This window comes from Pseudochaenichthys georgianus, chromosome 20, assembly GCF_902827115.2.
Source record: "Pseudochaenichthys georgianus chromosome 20, fPseGeo1.2, whole genome shotgun sequence".
NCBI lineage: Eukaryota > Metazoa > Chordata > Actinopteri > Perciformes > Channichthyidae > Pseudochaenichthys > Pseudochaenichthys georgianus.
The window spans coordinates 24,190,916-24,205,388 of record NC_047522.1 but is presented as its reverse complement, the minus strand read 5'-3'; the positions used below and the strand labels follow the sequence as shown (position 1 = coordinate 24,205,388).

The 14,473-nt window shown below is 39.7% G+C and overlaps 1 protein-coding gene across 2 annotated transcripts in view; it reads left to right on the top strand.

Moving 5' to 3' along the window:
- The first annotated feature begins 11,957 nt into the window (after positions 1-11,957).
- The window catches only part of rbm33a (RNA binding motif protein 33a), a 56,655-nt gene continuing 54,139 nt past the window's right edge, over positions 11,958-14,473 (top strand). For both annotated transcript variants that reach the window (XM_034108442.2, XM_034108441.2), the window contains exon 1: positions 11,958-12,115. In XM_034108442.2, coding sequence (XP_033964333.1) covers positions 12,097-12,115 — 19 coding nt within the window. In that variant the 5' untranslated portion in view covers positions 11,958-12,096. The remainder of the gene's footprint in view (positions 12,116-14,473) is intronic.

Below are 14,473 nucleotides of genomic sequence, written 5' to 3'. Positions count from 1 at the left end.
CTAGTCAAATCCTCCCAAGCAACTGGTTAGTCAAAATATCTGTCAGGGAATAATTCGCCCTGCATGTCCGCCTCCTCCGTCGCCCTCTGACGCAGCTGACCGACCGCTATCTCCCGTAAGGAGGGGCTGCCCTGGCAAGTTGTTGTCAGTTTGTGAGCGGGCAGCTCTCGGTCAGAGATAGTTGTTGTTGTGGGACACCTGGAGCATCCTTCGCAGGGTGCAGATGACCTCGAGCCCAGCTAGTCTCTCCAGTGAAGAATGTTGATTATTACACTCTGAACTGAAACCTGGAGCTGCAGGAGGGCTCTTCAGGACTGATGGTGGCATCTCCACCCTGTGGTCAGACCGTGGCCCGGGACCTGTCTCGTGAATTCTCCGGCCGAAGCTCCGAATAAACCGTCAGTGTTTGATATCAGAGCTCCTCGTGTCTTGGAGTCCTGACTCCATTTGCTTCAGAAGTTTCCCCCACAGTTCAGACGTATTCATGATTTTACTCGCTTTATTGTTAATCAGAAATACTTGAACAATAAGGGGAATTGGTTTTTGTGCACAATTTAAGAATGAAAAATAGAATAAAATAAAAAAGTCAACAAATTAAGATATCCGCCGTTATCACAGCACGTTATGCCGAGCTAATGTTTAACATGTTAAAGAACAAGTTGTGAAATGTAAAGAAAGAACTTTAGATTAGATGGAAACGTTTAATTCGAGTCGAGAGACCAGTTCATTGATAATAAACATAATCAGCTTTGGTTCGATTCACACTTAATTATCCGTGCAGCTCACAGAGAAGAGATGACGTCTGACCCTTACGACAAACACTAAATGCCTTTTTTAGGTTTTAATGATTCTAGTTATCCACATTTTTTAACATTAATCTTGATTGTTCAGGCAACTGTACGGTTACCTTCATTAGCGTCTGATTATCCCGTATATTAAACGCTTATATGCTTTTATTCAAAATGTTTAATTAGAGTCGAGAGACCACCAGTTAATTGATAATAAAACAGCTTTGGTCTGCAGTGCGACTTGAAGAGGGTAATTAGGCGCCGGTGCGAGGCGGTAATCACCTTGCGACGGAGATGAAAGGCCAGAAAGGGATTCCAGAGGTCATGTGTTAAGTCCTGCTAAGAGCTCAGAGGGCGAAACGCTGAAGCGCCGGCCTCTCTGCTGTGTGAGCGTTTCAGAAAACACCGGCGCGCCAACATGAAAAATATCAATTTCACATTTGGTTTAACGCTTTCACACGTCGTGTCACCGACACCCGGAGCGCCGGGCTGCGGAAGACACAACACCGCTCCTGGATAAGGATCATGTTAATGCCTATCAATTAGGATCAAGAAGGGATTAAGCAGCATGGCTTCAGCGGCAGGACGGAGGGCGAAGTCGCTGAATGCTAGAGGTCACACCCCCGACTTCATTAGGCCTGACCTTTCGCTGCTCATTGTGTGGAGGGAAGAGACCCTGCCGCTCGTGCGAGGCTTACGGGGAGAGTCAGATATGAGAGCTGGGCGAGATCAGCGCAGATATGAAATATTCACTTTCCAACGTCCACCGAGACTGATTAGGTTACTGCCACTTGGAGCAGGTGGGTATTTACTCATAAACCCCGACCTCACCTCCGAGGAGTGAGACTTACTAATTAGCCACAGTGACCCCCCCCCCTTCCCCCTTCCCCCTTCGTTGACGAACTATAGCTTGCCGTCTTAATTCACAAAAAGGTCAAAAGGCAAAAGGAGGAAGGTGTGTCCAGGTGTGTTCCAATAAGCCCCAATTAGGGAGAAATGCAAGCACCCCCACCCCTCAAAACAAATCCAACGCTTTCAGTCGAACTCAGGCAATTAAAAAGTGGTTATTTTTGCATATATAGAAGTTTAGTTTGCACACATCCCCTTTGCACAAAGACCATATTTAAACTAAATTACACATGTGGGTTTGTACTCGGGCGGTTGCATCGTTACATCTCTGCAATGTTAGTTTAGAAACCGGCAGAAGTTTGAATAAAACACGTTGAATTGTATACGTTGAGTAAATCAAGATTTGACACCAGGATTTCTGCCTTTTTTTGGGTCAAAAGAAAACCCAAAATATTATCTTAACGTTGGTTTTTATATGGTTTTCAAAGTATAAACATGTTCATTTGATATTTTCTCTCCAAAGTCATATTCTTTTAGTAAATGCAAAATGTTAGACGGGTACAAAACCCCCAAAATAATATCATCATGTCTTTTTTTAAATGGTTTTCCACACTACAGATGTTATTGCGAAACTCAACGACACATTGAAGTGTTCTTGATTAATGGGTAGAAAGCCAACTTATATGTTAATGCTTGATTTGCACAAAGATAATATTTAAACTAAATTACACATTTGGATTTCCCCTCCTTACCAGTGGGGCTGCATCCTTACATCTCTGTAAAAGCTTTATTAAAACATTTCATTTTATATTTCCTCTCCTAATTCATATTTTTAGAGTAAATTCAAGATATTAGACGAGGATTTTAGCATTTCAGTTAAAAAGTAACCTAAATATTATCGTAACATCGTTTTTTATATGGTTTTCAAAGTACATTAGGGTTAGGGTCCCTACAGATGCTACTGAACTGTAGGGTAACAAACGGCCTTGTGCCATGATTAAAATGGGTAGAAAGTCAAATCAAAATGTTTCTATACGTCTTAATATCCCTATTATGCTTTAAGTATAGGTCGAGATCTATATATGGACACTTTGTGCTTTGCATGCAACCTGTGCTGAGAAGCTGAAGTGCAGGGTTACATCACCAACAGTGCATTCATAATAAAAGTAACCCGATTACTCCAGTATCAAATGCAACGGGAAATAAATACAAGGTTTTGTACAGAACAAGAAACCAAGATATTTAGGATCAAACTGGATTTTATTGATAGGAAATCGTGCCTTTCGTGAAGCAGATTCAGCCAACACTGAAACACAGACTAGCAGACACACACATCGGTTCACCTGCTGAGTTCAAACCAGAACACACGAAGCAAAGAAAGTGAAAAGCATGAAGCAGATCCAGGCAGCAGAAGATCCACTCTGGAAGTATCACCCTACAGAACAGAACAGCTCACAGAGAAGAGATACCATCTGATGCTTTACGACACACTAGATGCTCCGTTTAGGTTTTTAGTATCACAGTAGTCTGACTGATATCATGCAGCTGTAAGGGAGGACAGCGACCTTCATTGGTATCCTGATTATTTATGTAGTATATTGAACGCTTATATGCAACCGCTTTGGACGACGTGCAAGCTTTTATCCAGCACTTTGAGAACTCGGTAAGAAAAAGCAGGACTTCATCTCAGGCCAGAAAGTGAGCACTTGTTTGAGCGTCTATGAGAGGGTTGCAGACGAGCACACTGCACTACAAAGTCAATCGGATTGCAGTCAAAATAAAAACCAGGAAGTGAAACTGAGTGTTTGGTTTAAATCCAGCCCATAAACAACTCTCTGATGTGTGTTCTGTTCTAATGCAGCAGGTGAAGCTATATGTCCATCGAAGAGTGTGTGTGAGATGAACTGTGTGTGTTCAAGTGAAACGGAGCATGCTTCTTTAAGCTGTACTATGAGCTCATTGTTGGCTTCATGAAAGGCAGGTTCTCCTATCAATCCTAAATATCTATCTTCTAAAGTCACTTTGTTCTGTTGTCTTGCATACAAAAATATCTTACCGATATTTCCGTTTATTTTTACTACATTTCTGCCAATTTCAACGTGCATGTCCGTTCTGCAACAGATCTAAAACGTGCAAAACACTCAATAAAATCCAACGATGAATGCGTCCACCTATAGGTTGGGCAACACGTGCATTAAAGCACGTTTCCTCTCGCTGTGTGCAGAGGCTTAATGTCCCTGACAGCCACTGTTGTGCTACGTGGCATTACACACAGTGTGGCTTTCACACCGCTCTTAACAGGGAACCAAAACAAGCATTTAAGAGGGCAAAGGTCAGCTAAACCTCTCAGGGAGTCAGGAGGCCCCTCCACAGCACGATATACAGTACTCGAGATGCATCATGCAAGGGGAACATTATACATTTAAAGTGTATTTGCATGTGCAACTTTAAAATAAAGACGATTTTACGACGAAGAATTTAAAAAACTTGAGCAAAAATACTTTTTATGTCGTTTTAAAAATATTTACAGTACGTGTAAAATACATAAAGAGTAGGAGAATAGAATAGTGGAGTGAATTAAATAAAAATGGATAATACGGTCGTACAAATCAGCATCCTATTATTTTTAAATGTATTTACAGAATTAACAGATTAATTTGGACGATGCTTAAAAAAAAACGCATTTATTTAATTTAGATTAATTAATTTGCCTTCATCTTTGATTTCATATTGTAAAACCGAATTTACCGGAGTCAAACAACGCCTGTAATAATCAGACATTTTAAACACGGGACTATACAAACAAAACAAATTACGTTGCTTTACAAAATTCTCAAATTGCAACGCTTGTGTTTCAGATCGTCGATCGCTTTTGCAACAAAAAGAAATCGCACAAACATTTTCAGATAAATACATTCTTTATTTTCCAACTGCTGTATATTTTATGATCTGCTTTGAATTTAATTGCGGCTTTAAGAATGTACTCAAGGCTTTATCGACGTGAAATTCTTAGCAAAGAATATTCGATGAAATGCATTTGAGAGTCGGTTTAAAAGAATGAAAAACAGGACTTTCTGACGCTAAAATAAAATGAGAATGCATCGCACAGAACTAAAAAAATAACATTTCATTAACTCAAACGTATTTCCACATTCAGTTTCATTTTGAAATCTGTTTTCTCTGTAAAAGTCGTGCCGTTATTTTAGAACATTTTCCAGCGAGTTCAGATTTTCTGTTTTCTGCAAAGCTTCATTTCACTTCATCTCTTTCGCCCAAATCTAAGATGGACGCCGCTGGCTGTGAGTTATCGATGGCCAGCGCAGAGTCACAGCTGTGCAGTTGTGCTCTGAAGGAGGAGGGAACAGGCAAATGGATCCATGTGTTGGCAGTCTGCCAGGAGACTCCTTAAAATACAGCGAAGGCTTGATTTAAAATATGCCACGCCAATGTCAAAGGAAACCGCGTCACTACGAAGCAAAGGATTCTGGGATTATCATCAACCCACAGCTTCATAGGAACAACAATGGCTGTAGCTGCTGAGCGACAGAGCTCACAAACAACATTGTGCACAGAAATAACCCCAGAAATCTTTTCACCACACCTCGGGGGCAGCATGAGACGCTGCCGATGAAAGCCCATTCCCTCCAGGCATCATCATGAAGTTGTACCTCGTGACTGTGGGTGGAGACAACGAGCCAATAGAAACGCGGGGTGTTCGGCTGGAAGCTCGTCTTGCATCAGCATTTTCCGGACTAAGCCTCAAGTGAAAGTTGCCAGATCCATATCCGTGATTATCTTATGAAGAGATCACCAATCAGGGAAAGCATTGCCGCTGACGAGTGAATGGCGGCGCTGAATTTGATCACTCCTCATCACGTCACGAGCCAGAGAGAACTCCTCAGTAAAGAGTGCAGTGTGCAGATCTCCCTCAGGCACTCTGCAGCACCTTAAAGCATTCCTGGGATAGCTCCTCTGCACTTTTAACTTCAGCCCAAATGTGCTTTAATGAAAGGTCAACAGGGATCTTACCATGGGGCGGTCACACTGCAACGGAGAGGGCATGGAGGCATGACAGGCTGCAGGACAACCCTGGGTCTCTGCAAACAGAGAGAAGACACTGGTTTAAGAGTCAAGATACACACCACGGGGGTTCATGATAAGCTGAGGACAATACGGAAGGAAATGCATTCAATTAAACACCTTTTTATATTTGTTTTTCGTGGTTTTCGCTACATTTACAGTCGAACAGTTAACAAAATATCTAATATATATATTATTTTTTACCAATAATGCTTGTTAACATCATCGTAATAAAAGCCTGAGCTGTAGTAGTTGTATTCACATTAATACAAAGATATTTAAATGTTTAATTCAAGCCGTCATAGGAATTCTTTTAAGGTAATATTAAGAATTAATGTAGGACAATGCACAAAACATCATTTAGTTAGATGCATATAAAAGCTATTGATCGCAATTATTAAATGAATACTGCGACAACAGATTTGTTTTATGCGTTCGTAATCATTATAATTAAAATAAAATATTAAAAACTGCAACGTCATAGAGACGTTTTCCCAACAAAAATGCATATTCTCGTGTTTTCTATTCTCTTACCTTTCCTAATTGCAATACCAGTGATTTGTGTGAGACTCTGGACCAGGCCCTGCAGAGACAGAGCAGGCTTTGAGTGTGTCTGTCCTCGCAGGTTAAAAAGAAAGCAGCATAACCACAAGGAGCAGTCAGAGAAGCTTTGAGGGTTATGACAGGACGAGCTGACAGCAGATATGCAGTAAGTAGGTGTTAATGAAGAGATCTGTGCAGGCTGGCCACTGATACAGCAACTGATAAACATCACAAGACTCGCTGAGGGGAAGTACCTCGTAATGTCAGAGAGAGAGAGGCGAGGAGGACTCTTCCATGCCTCAATAATATCCAAAATCACTGAGGGCCGTGAGAATAAGTGCACAAACTAATATGCATGGTGCAGACTGGAGAACAAATGCATGTCGTTTTAATAAATCCACTGAAAAGCAGGTTGAGGATTATAAAACGTAACTTTACAGCAGTGCAAAAAGCTTGTCTGCTATCAACCAGTGTTTTTACGAGTTGGTATTTAAGTACGTTAAATAATAATGCAAACATCCATCGTATGAAGGCCTTAAAAATGTGTGCTTTAATTAATCCACTAAAAGTTAGGTCCAAAAAAAACGCTTTTCTTCCATCCTATAGCTTCCAATTTTACGAAAATAACTATAGGTTATTATCAAAGCAGATAAGTTCAAATTCAAGGTGATGATATCGCCTCAAATATAACCCGTCACATGCACCTTTTCGACAAATGCAATCTCGACTAGGCGACTGCAGGTAATTAGTCCAAAATGTACCGAAAAGGCTAATTTATACACAATTACAAAATGTTTTTTGCAGCTGCTAATGCGCTATCTTCAACGTTTGTAAATTATTTCACATTGCGTAAAATATTACTTGTGTTTCGGTGGCGCCACATGTTTAAAAAATGCCTTAATTATAATTGTTTTTTATTTCTGTCAAACTGTCTGTACGGTGTTGTTGGTAGGTATCCAGAAACAGACTGTAGGTGTGCCTTTTTGCAAGATACTCTATTCTCTATATACAAATACAGAGAAAGCAGAGAAGGAAATTCAAGATGAGAAACCACTGCTGATATTTTTAGAAATTGCTTGAGACATTTGAGTTGCTCAGAACACATTTTAGGAAGCCTTTGGCACCCAATTGCCAGTCATGAATCAGACAAAATGGCTACCATGCGTCCCAAAACAAAAACGATACGCAGCGAGAAGTAGGGAATGAAACCCCCATCAAGTCAAGAATTACACAAAACTGCCCAGTATTTGGATGCTTTGGTTGAAAAATAGCGATACATAATCATCAAATCGTCTAAACGCACAATAGTTAAGTTGGGAAAACCTTTTTTAAGGGATGTCCATTAAGCGTCTCTTCAGTGTCAATGTGCAGATTTCCTGGGGTGTCACTGAAGTGTAATGTAACCCCATGTTTTTCTGCTAGCATCAACTCATGGATAACAACAATGCTACAGCAGCCATCTTGCCCCAAAAGAGCAGACACTGGGGAGGAGGGAGGAAGGCTTCGAGTCATATGACTACTCAATGCTCAAATCTGCAGTGACAGAGCAAAAGCGTCTGAGGGAGCAGACCAGGTACACACAACTGCATGTAGTAGTACACACTGTTTTGGGTTAAATCCATAGAAAACAGTATGACGATAGACCTTTTCCCACACTCTGGACAAGCCTTGTTCGAAATAATCATCCAATATATCCAATATGCCAAACTCCACCACAGATAGCGTGTACAAACAATACATGCAGATGTTTCCATTTAAAGTGGTGATGCAGCAATATCTAAACATATTTAAAGCTATGCATTTGATATAGTGTGAAAGACAGCATTCAAATATTAGCGTGTATGTGCTAATATATAATACATTGAAGCTACCAGGAGGTTTTATTGGGCTATGAAGCTACTTGTGGAAAGTAAACACCGAAAGCATTAAGATGCCAAAGGAAGAAAAACATGAATACAATGTTTTTTTTTAATAATCAAGATTAAATGAATAAATGCATGCATCTGACCCCAGTTTCAACCAGCCTTGAATTAAGTGTGAAGACGGCATTTAAAATATTAGTCTGTACGTGTATGTGCTAATGAATAAGCTAAATATGTGCTAAATATGCTACCAGACAGTTTTATTGGACTATGAAGCTACTTGTGGAAAGCTTAAAGTAAACATCGAAAAAGTAAACATCTTTAAAAAAGATAAATGAATAAATGCTATATAAACTCCATTGCATGCATGCAGTGGATCTGACCCCAGTCTCAACCAACCTTGCGCAGGCTGTAGTCTGGATGGTGCACTCCTCCTGAACTCAAGGCTGTCGGATGATCCCCTGCAGAGCCGAAACAAGAGCAAAGGAAGAAGTCAAACAGGATGCATTTCACATCACCTCTAAAGCCACACTGTGACATGTGGAATATAAAGCCGTGGTGAATTGTAATCATAAATGAGAGGGGAATAAATATTGCAAAATAGGCAGTTTTCTCGCTCAGGTAATGAACAGGTTGTGGTTAATGAACAGCGTCATCATCAGCACAGGTGCGTCCACCTGCACCACCTCCAAACAAAACAGCTAGCTTACAGGGTGCACTGTGGGAGACATAAGCATTAAACGCGTTCTTTAAACAGCTAAGAATGCTTAATGTAAAACTCAGTATGATAATGCAGAACAGGGTTGTTTGTCTTCTAAGCAAAGCGTGCACAAAACAACATTTAAGGCAATGCTGCAGCAGCGTTAGCTAGTGCACGAACTTGTCTCACCTACCTGGGCATAAAGAGCTGTCTGCTGCTGACACACTGCAGGGGAAAAAACTTTCACAGCGTTTACAGAAAATACATGTATATCTCAGCAAGGCGACTCTTTTTGGCGAAGGCGTTTTCTAGGAGTAGCGCGAGGAATAAAAATCCATTTCCAACCAGCGTCTTCCTCGAAAGATTGTGAAAACAGATGCCAATTAAAACTCCATCTCCAATTGTTATCAATTTCAGACAGACTCCAGACAGTCTCCAAGCGGGGACGTGCCTGCTGGTCCCGCGCGTGCACGTGGAATGGCGCGGGAAGCGGTGATAACAGATATCGACTGACAGCAGCGAGCAGCCAATAGGAATGGAGGAAATGAGGAATCGAATCTAGCAGCCAATCAGAGAGGCAGATAAGCATGAAACCCCGCTCCCTCCGCCTACTCACAGGAGTGTTGACAGTGTCACTGAATAAAACAACAGTCTGAGTTGCAGATCTGAGATGTGGGTCACTGACTGCAGACTATTCACCCATTGCAGATGAGTGTATTGTGTACAACAAAGACTAGTAATACCTCAGACATGTACATAAATTATACGGGTAATTGTACACAATAATACCTAGATGCAATTAACTTAAATAACCCTCATTTCATATGTTTTTTAATCTAATTTCTACAGATTTACGTAACATATATGACCTCTGGGGATAAAAACCACGTCGATGTTCCCTTTTCCCACTGTGCCATTTTGTTTAAAGCAGCAGTTACAATTGTCAGTGATATGCATTGATTTAATTCATACTGCATAATGCTTCGTTGCACAAGACTTCGTACATTTGAAATGATAGCAATGGTCCTAGCATTAAATTGTGCTTTATGAGTACCAGGATGTGTTACTGTTGGTTGCTTATTGTATTCAGCATACATATGCATATGGATTGTCTTTGGATATCAAAATAGAGATATTCCTTTCAATTGAAGCTCAGATCCCTGACCAGTTTCCAGTTAAAACCATGCATTGATACCCGAATTGGTCCTTGCTGATAAAACTGAAATCTACAGTACTAAGTCTGCCAAAAGCAAGTATATTAAGTCAATATGTCATGATACATCCACATGGTTACACATTAAGTTGACCTCCCTAACTTTGAGTCTGCTTCAACAAATATACATAAAAACACAATGCATTATGATTATTATTTTGTATAATCTTTCATTTGCAAAATAAACTCCACAGCTCCAGTATCACGTTCTCAAGATAGTAGCTGACCCTCATGAGCCACAAACGCATTGTCTCACACACAAAGCAACTTCCAAGTTGGCATTTGAATCAAATTTTAGAGGCGTACAGACACGTTTGTTGTAAAGAACCTCTGTCCTTCGGATTGAAAATAACAAGTCTTGTCTCCTTCGGCTTTGCACCCTTTAATTTGCATTGTTATGGAAAACCGCTGGATTTGGATAGGGCACACAATCATTGAGGTCACCATAATAGAGAGTGACAGCTCCCCTTTTCACATCTTTTGGAAGTAAAATCAAAATTCCTGGGAAAGTGAATCCAGGAAGCAGAGAAGAAATATCTCAGACAGCTTTGGGAACAGCTGTTTAATGAAGTGTGGGATACGTGTTGATATGATTTGCATTCAAACGAAGGAAAACACTGGATACAGAAGCTTCTTCATGTACGTACAGCATGGCAACTGTGGTTGTGTGTGTGTGTGTGTGTGTGTGGTGTGTGTGTGTGTGTGTGTGTGGGTGTGTGTGGGCGCGTGTGTGTGTGTGTGTGAGGCTGAAACATCACGCCTTTATAAGCAGCAGCACTCGTCCCTTGCCTAAAACCTTGATAGCAAAAACTGCATGTGACACAAAGACGTATCAGGGAGCTTGCATTTCATATTACTTTTTAAAGAGAAGAGGACAATTTTTGCCAACTCAACATGTCGCCTGTACAATCCCCACAGTCCATTGAAATTCACACACCGTCTTGCAGGAAAACCACGTTACGCTTTTTCAAATTAAAAATCTCATGGCTGATCCACTCCATCGCCCTGGCTTTCAGATATTGACCTGTGTGCTGCTAAAATAGCTTCTTCCTCACCGCGGGACGCCATAATGAACCGATACAATGAGGCTTCAGTTCACTGCTCACCTCTCTTTGGTGTCTCTCGGGGGCTTTGTTGACGTTTGTCAGCCAACGGAGGAATTTGGGGGTTCGAAAATCTACTGTAGTCTCGCTGCAGACAACAACTTTTACTCTCAGAAAGGAAAAGGAAGAAGAAAAAACCTGGTCAGAGATAAAAAGATAAAAAGGCTTTGACCTTACAGGGAAGGAAAATCAAAGGAGGGACTTGAATAAAGACTAAGTACCATATTGGATTTCCAAATTTGAAAATTGAGTGTCTGATGCATGCATATAGTTGTTGTTCTATTGAACATGCTCCTTAAAGAATCATGGGACTGACAGTCATGTGTCAACCCCTCACATCTACAAAGCATACCAGAAACCACAATATAGAAAGAAAACCTGCAATATTTCTCATCAATGAATCCTGCCAGTCAGTACTTTATTGAACAATTATTCCAATACATATGAAAAAAGGCACATTAACATCAGTGTTTATTCAAAAGTGAGGGCATTATGAACAGCAAACAGAAAAAAACAAACAAGTGGTCACGCAGGAATAGGTGTTTAGACCTCTGTATAATTAATTATTGATTCAAAATTGAGTTTTTGTTTAGTTTTTCAAATTGAAGGACGAATTTGATATCATCATATGTTAAAACCGGAACGTGTGGCTTAATATAAGTTCACCAATACTGGAAAGCATCTCAACATGTGTGGATTACAGTACAAACAAAAAGTAAACATGTCCTAATGTTTGCGTCTGTGTTTACATGACCTGTCAAGAAGCTCCCTCTTTTGTAGCGTCTCCTACCCACAATGCATCACTGCAGCAAACACAGCTCGTCCATGTTGTTGCTCTGCTCGTGAAATCTCCGCCGCAGACAGTTTCACGTTTCTACCGTCAAAATGGTGAAATACTAAACATTAAATGCACTTCTCCGGTTTGTAGTGAGACTCTAAAGCGGGAGCGCCTTCCAACATGACAGAAAACACTCAGGGTGAGTAAAAACATTGCTTTTTAATCGACATTACTAATGTTGCTAATGTAGCCTTGATAGCTCACATGGCTAGGCTAATGCTGCTAATGTTTAAGACAGTCTTGTATTAAAAGTAGGCCACGTATCAAACCTCATGTATGCTTAAGTATTGATATGTAATTTTATATTAATCCCACACATGGTGACGTTGTTTTTTATGTTTGCTAACATTACGGTAATTATAACAACCCTTGCGATAGCTTAGCTGCTAGCGCTACGTTATTAGCATTATAAAACTCAGCTTGATTACTGACATTAATCAGAATAAATATTCACTGATTGATGATAAGGGGAAGTCACTGAATAATGTACGTTTTTTAAATGTTTAGTACATTTCAGTTCAGTTTAGCTGGCTTAAGGTGGTTAGCAGCTGCGTTTACTTGCAATGAATCTACTGTACAACACGTTTTAATGTATAGTACACTATGTTTACATGTTAAGTAGATTGGTATTCTGTCTATTTAAAGATACTCGTCTGAAACAGGTATTCCTTTACTGAGAATATGTATATATATTCATTTTGTAATGTTTATCTTGAATTTATTGTATTTATTATAAGTAATTTTGTAATTCCTGCAGATTGGCTGTCAAAATGCTGCTGTGCACTTTGGGATAAATATAGTATCTTATCTATCCATCTCTCTCTCTCTTCTACTCTATTCATATATCCATCTATCTCTCTCTCTATCCATCCATCCTCTCTCTCTCTCTCTACTCTATCCATCTATCCATCTCTCTCTCTCTCTCTCTCTCTCTCTCTCTCTCTCTCTCTCTCTCTCTCTCTCTATCTCTCTATCTAAAAGCTATCCTAGCTAGCAATATTATGCCTTCAAGATTCAAAGGCTTTTTGTCACAGTAGCTATAGTGTATTTTTTTTAATGAAAATCTTAAGTTCCAGGCTCCTACAACAATGCAACACAAATATATATAACGCATAAAACAATACAAAACTATTAAAATAGTGCAAGAGATTGCTGCAAGACTAATAAGATAAGATAAGAAGTACTTTATTGATCCCAATTTGGGAAATGTTTGCATTGCAGCAACAACAAAAAAAGGCAACAACATGTGGAGAGGTGAACTATATGCATGTCAAATAGACTAAGATGAGCAAAGATAGACTGTGTAATCAAAATTAAATACTGTACAGCTAGTGTAAATGGTAAAAAAAACAGTTTCATACTTGAATGACTGGTCGAGAGTATCTCTGTCTCCTTGTTTGCCATGTTAAAGTGAAGTGTTATTGATGCTATAACTATGTTTTAAAAAGGGAATATTGATCCTTCAAGTCAGGTGTTTGGGCTTCAAATTCAAGCTAACATTAGCTCCGACCTGATGGAAGCTATCACATTTCACACAAGGCAATCCAGGGCTCAACGCTAACTTTTAAACCAGGCATCAGCTTTTGGTTGCCAAAGCTGAAAATACGGTTGCCATTTTTAGACGCCCTATATTTAAATAATTAAGATACTATACAGTTATACATCAACTTAATAATGAACATGTGACACAAAAGAATGTTCAAATGCTTTTCAATAAGTAATGAATGCAATTATTTGAAACTGAGTGGTAGTAAACTTGTCCACCCTCAATTGCTGGTATACTAAATACCAGTGGTGCAGCCAGTGCCGGTTCTAGACCCATTTGACTGGGGGGGCCAGTTATTTTCTGAGGGGGGCACAATAAATGCAGGACGAAAAAGACATGGACAGTATGAAGTAATTGCGCATACACATAAGAAAACAATGCAATACAGTTATTGGTATTTGTTTCATTACACATTATTATAAGCTTACCTTTGAGTGCTGTTTGGGTCTGTGGGACCCGTTTTCAGTGTTTACTAAAAGAAAAATGTATGCAATTTAATTATTTCAACCTGCTTTATTTGGGGGTGACCCTTCTCTATAGGGGGGTCCGGGGACGTTTTTTTTTTTTTAAATGTTGAATTTAAATGCATCAATCTGGTGCACTTTGAGCACACATGGATTTATGGACACCGCTCTCAACACTCGGATGAAAGAGAGCTGTATACTTTTCAATAATCCAAACATCTTTAGAATATGATCACAACCAACAAATCATTTAAACTTGTTATTCTTATCTTATGTTACCTATAGTAGTATTCTTTTTTTATTTATGCATATTTTACTAATCATCCCCTTTCAAACTGTTTTTTTTTTTACTGTCTATAGTACACATTAGAATGATTTCTTTATTTTTACAACACATTAAATAGATAAAGGTGGTGCTCTCTCTCTCTCTCTGTCTCTCGCTCGCTCACAGAGCGTGGCGATGAGGGCTTGCGCAAAAAAACAAACA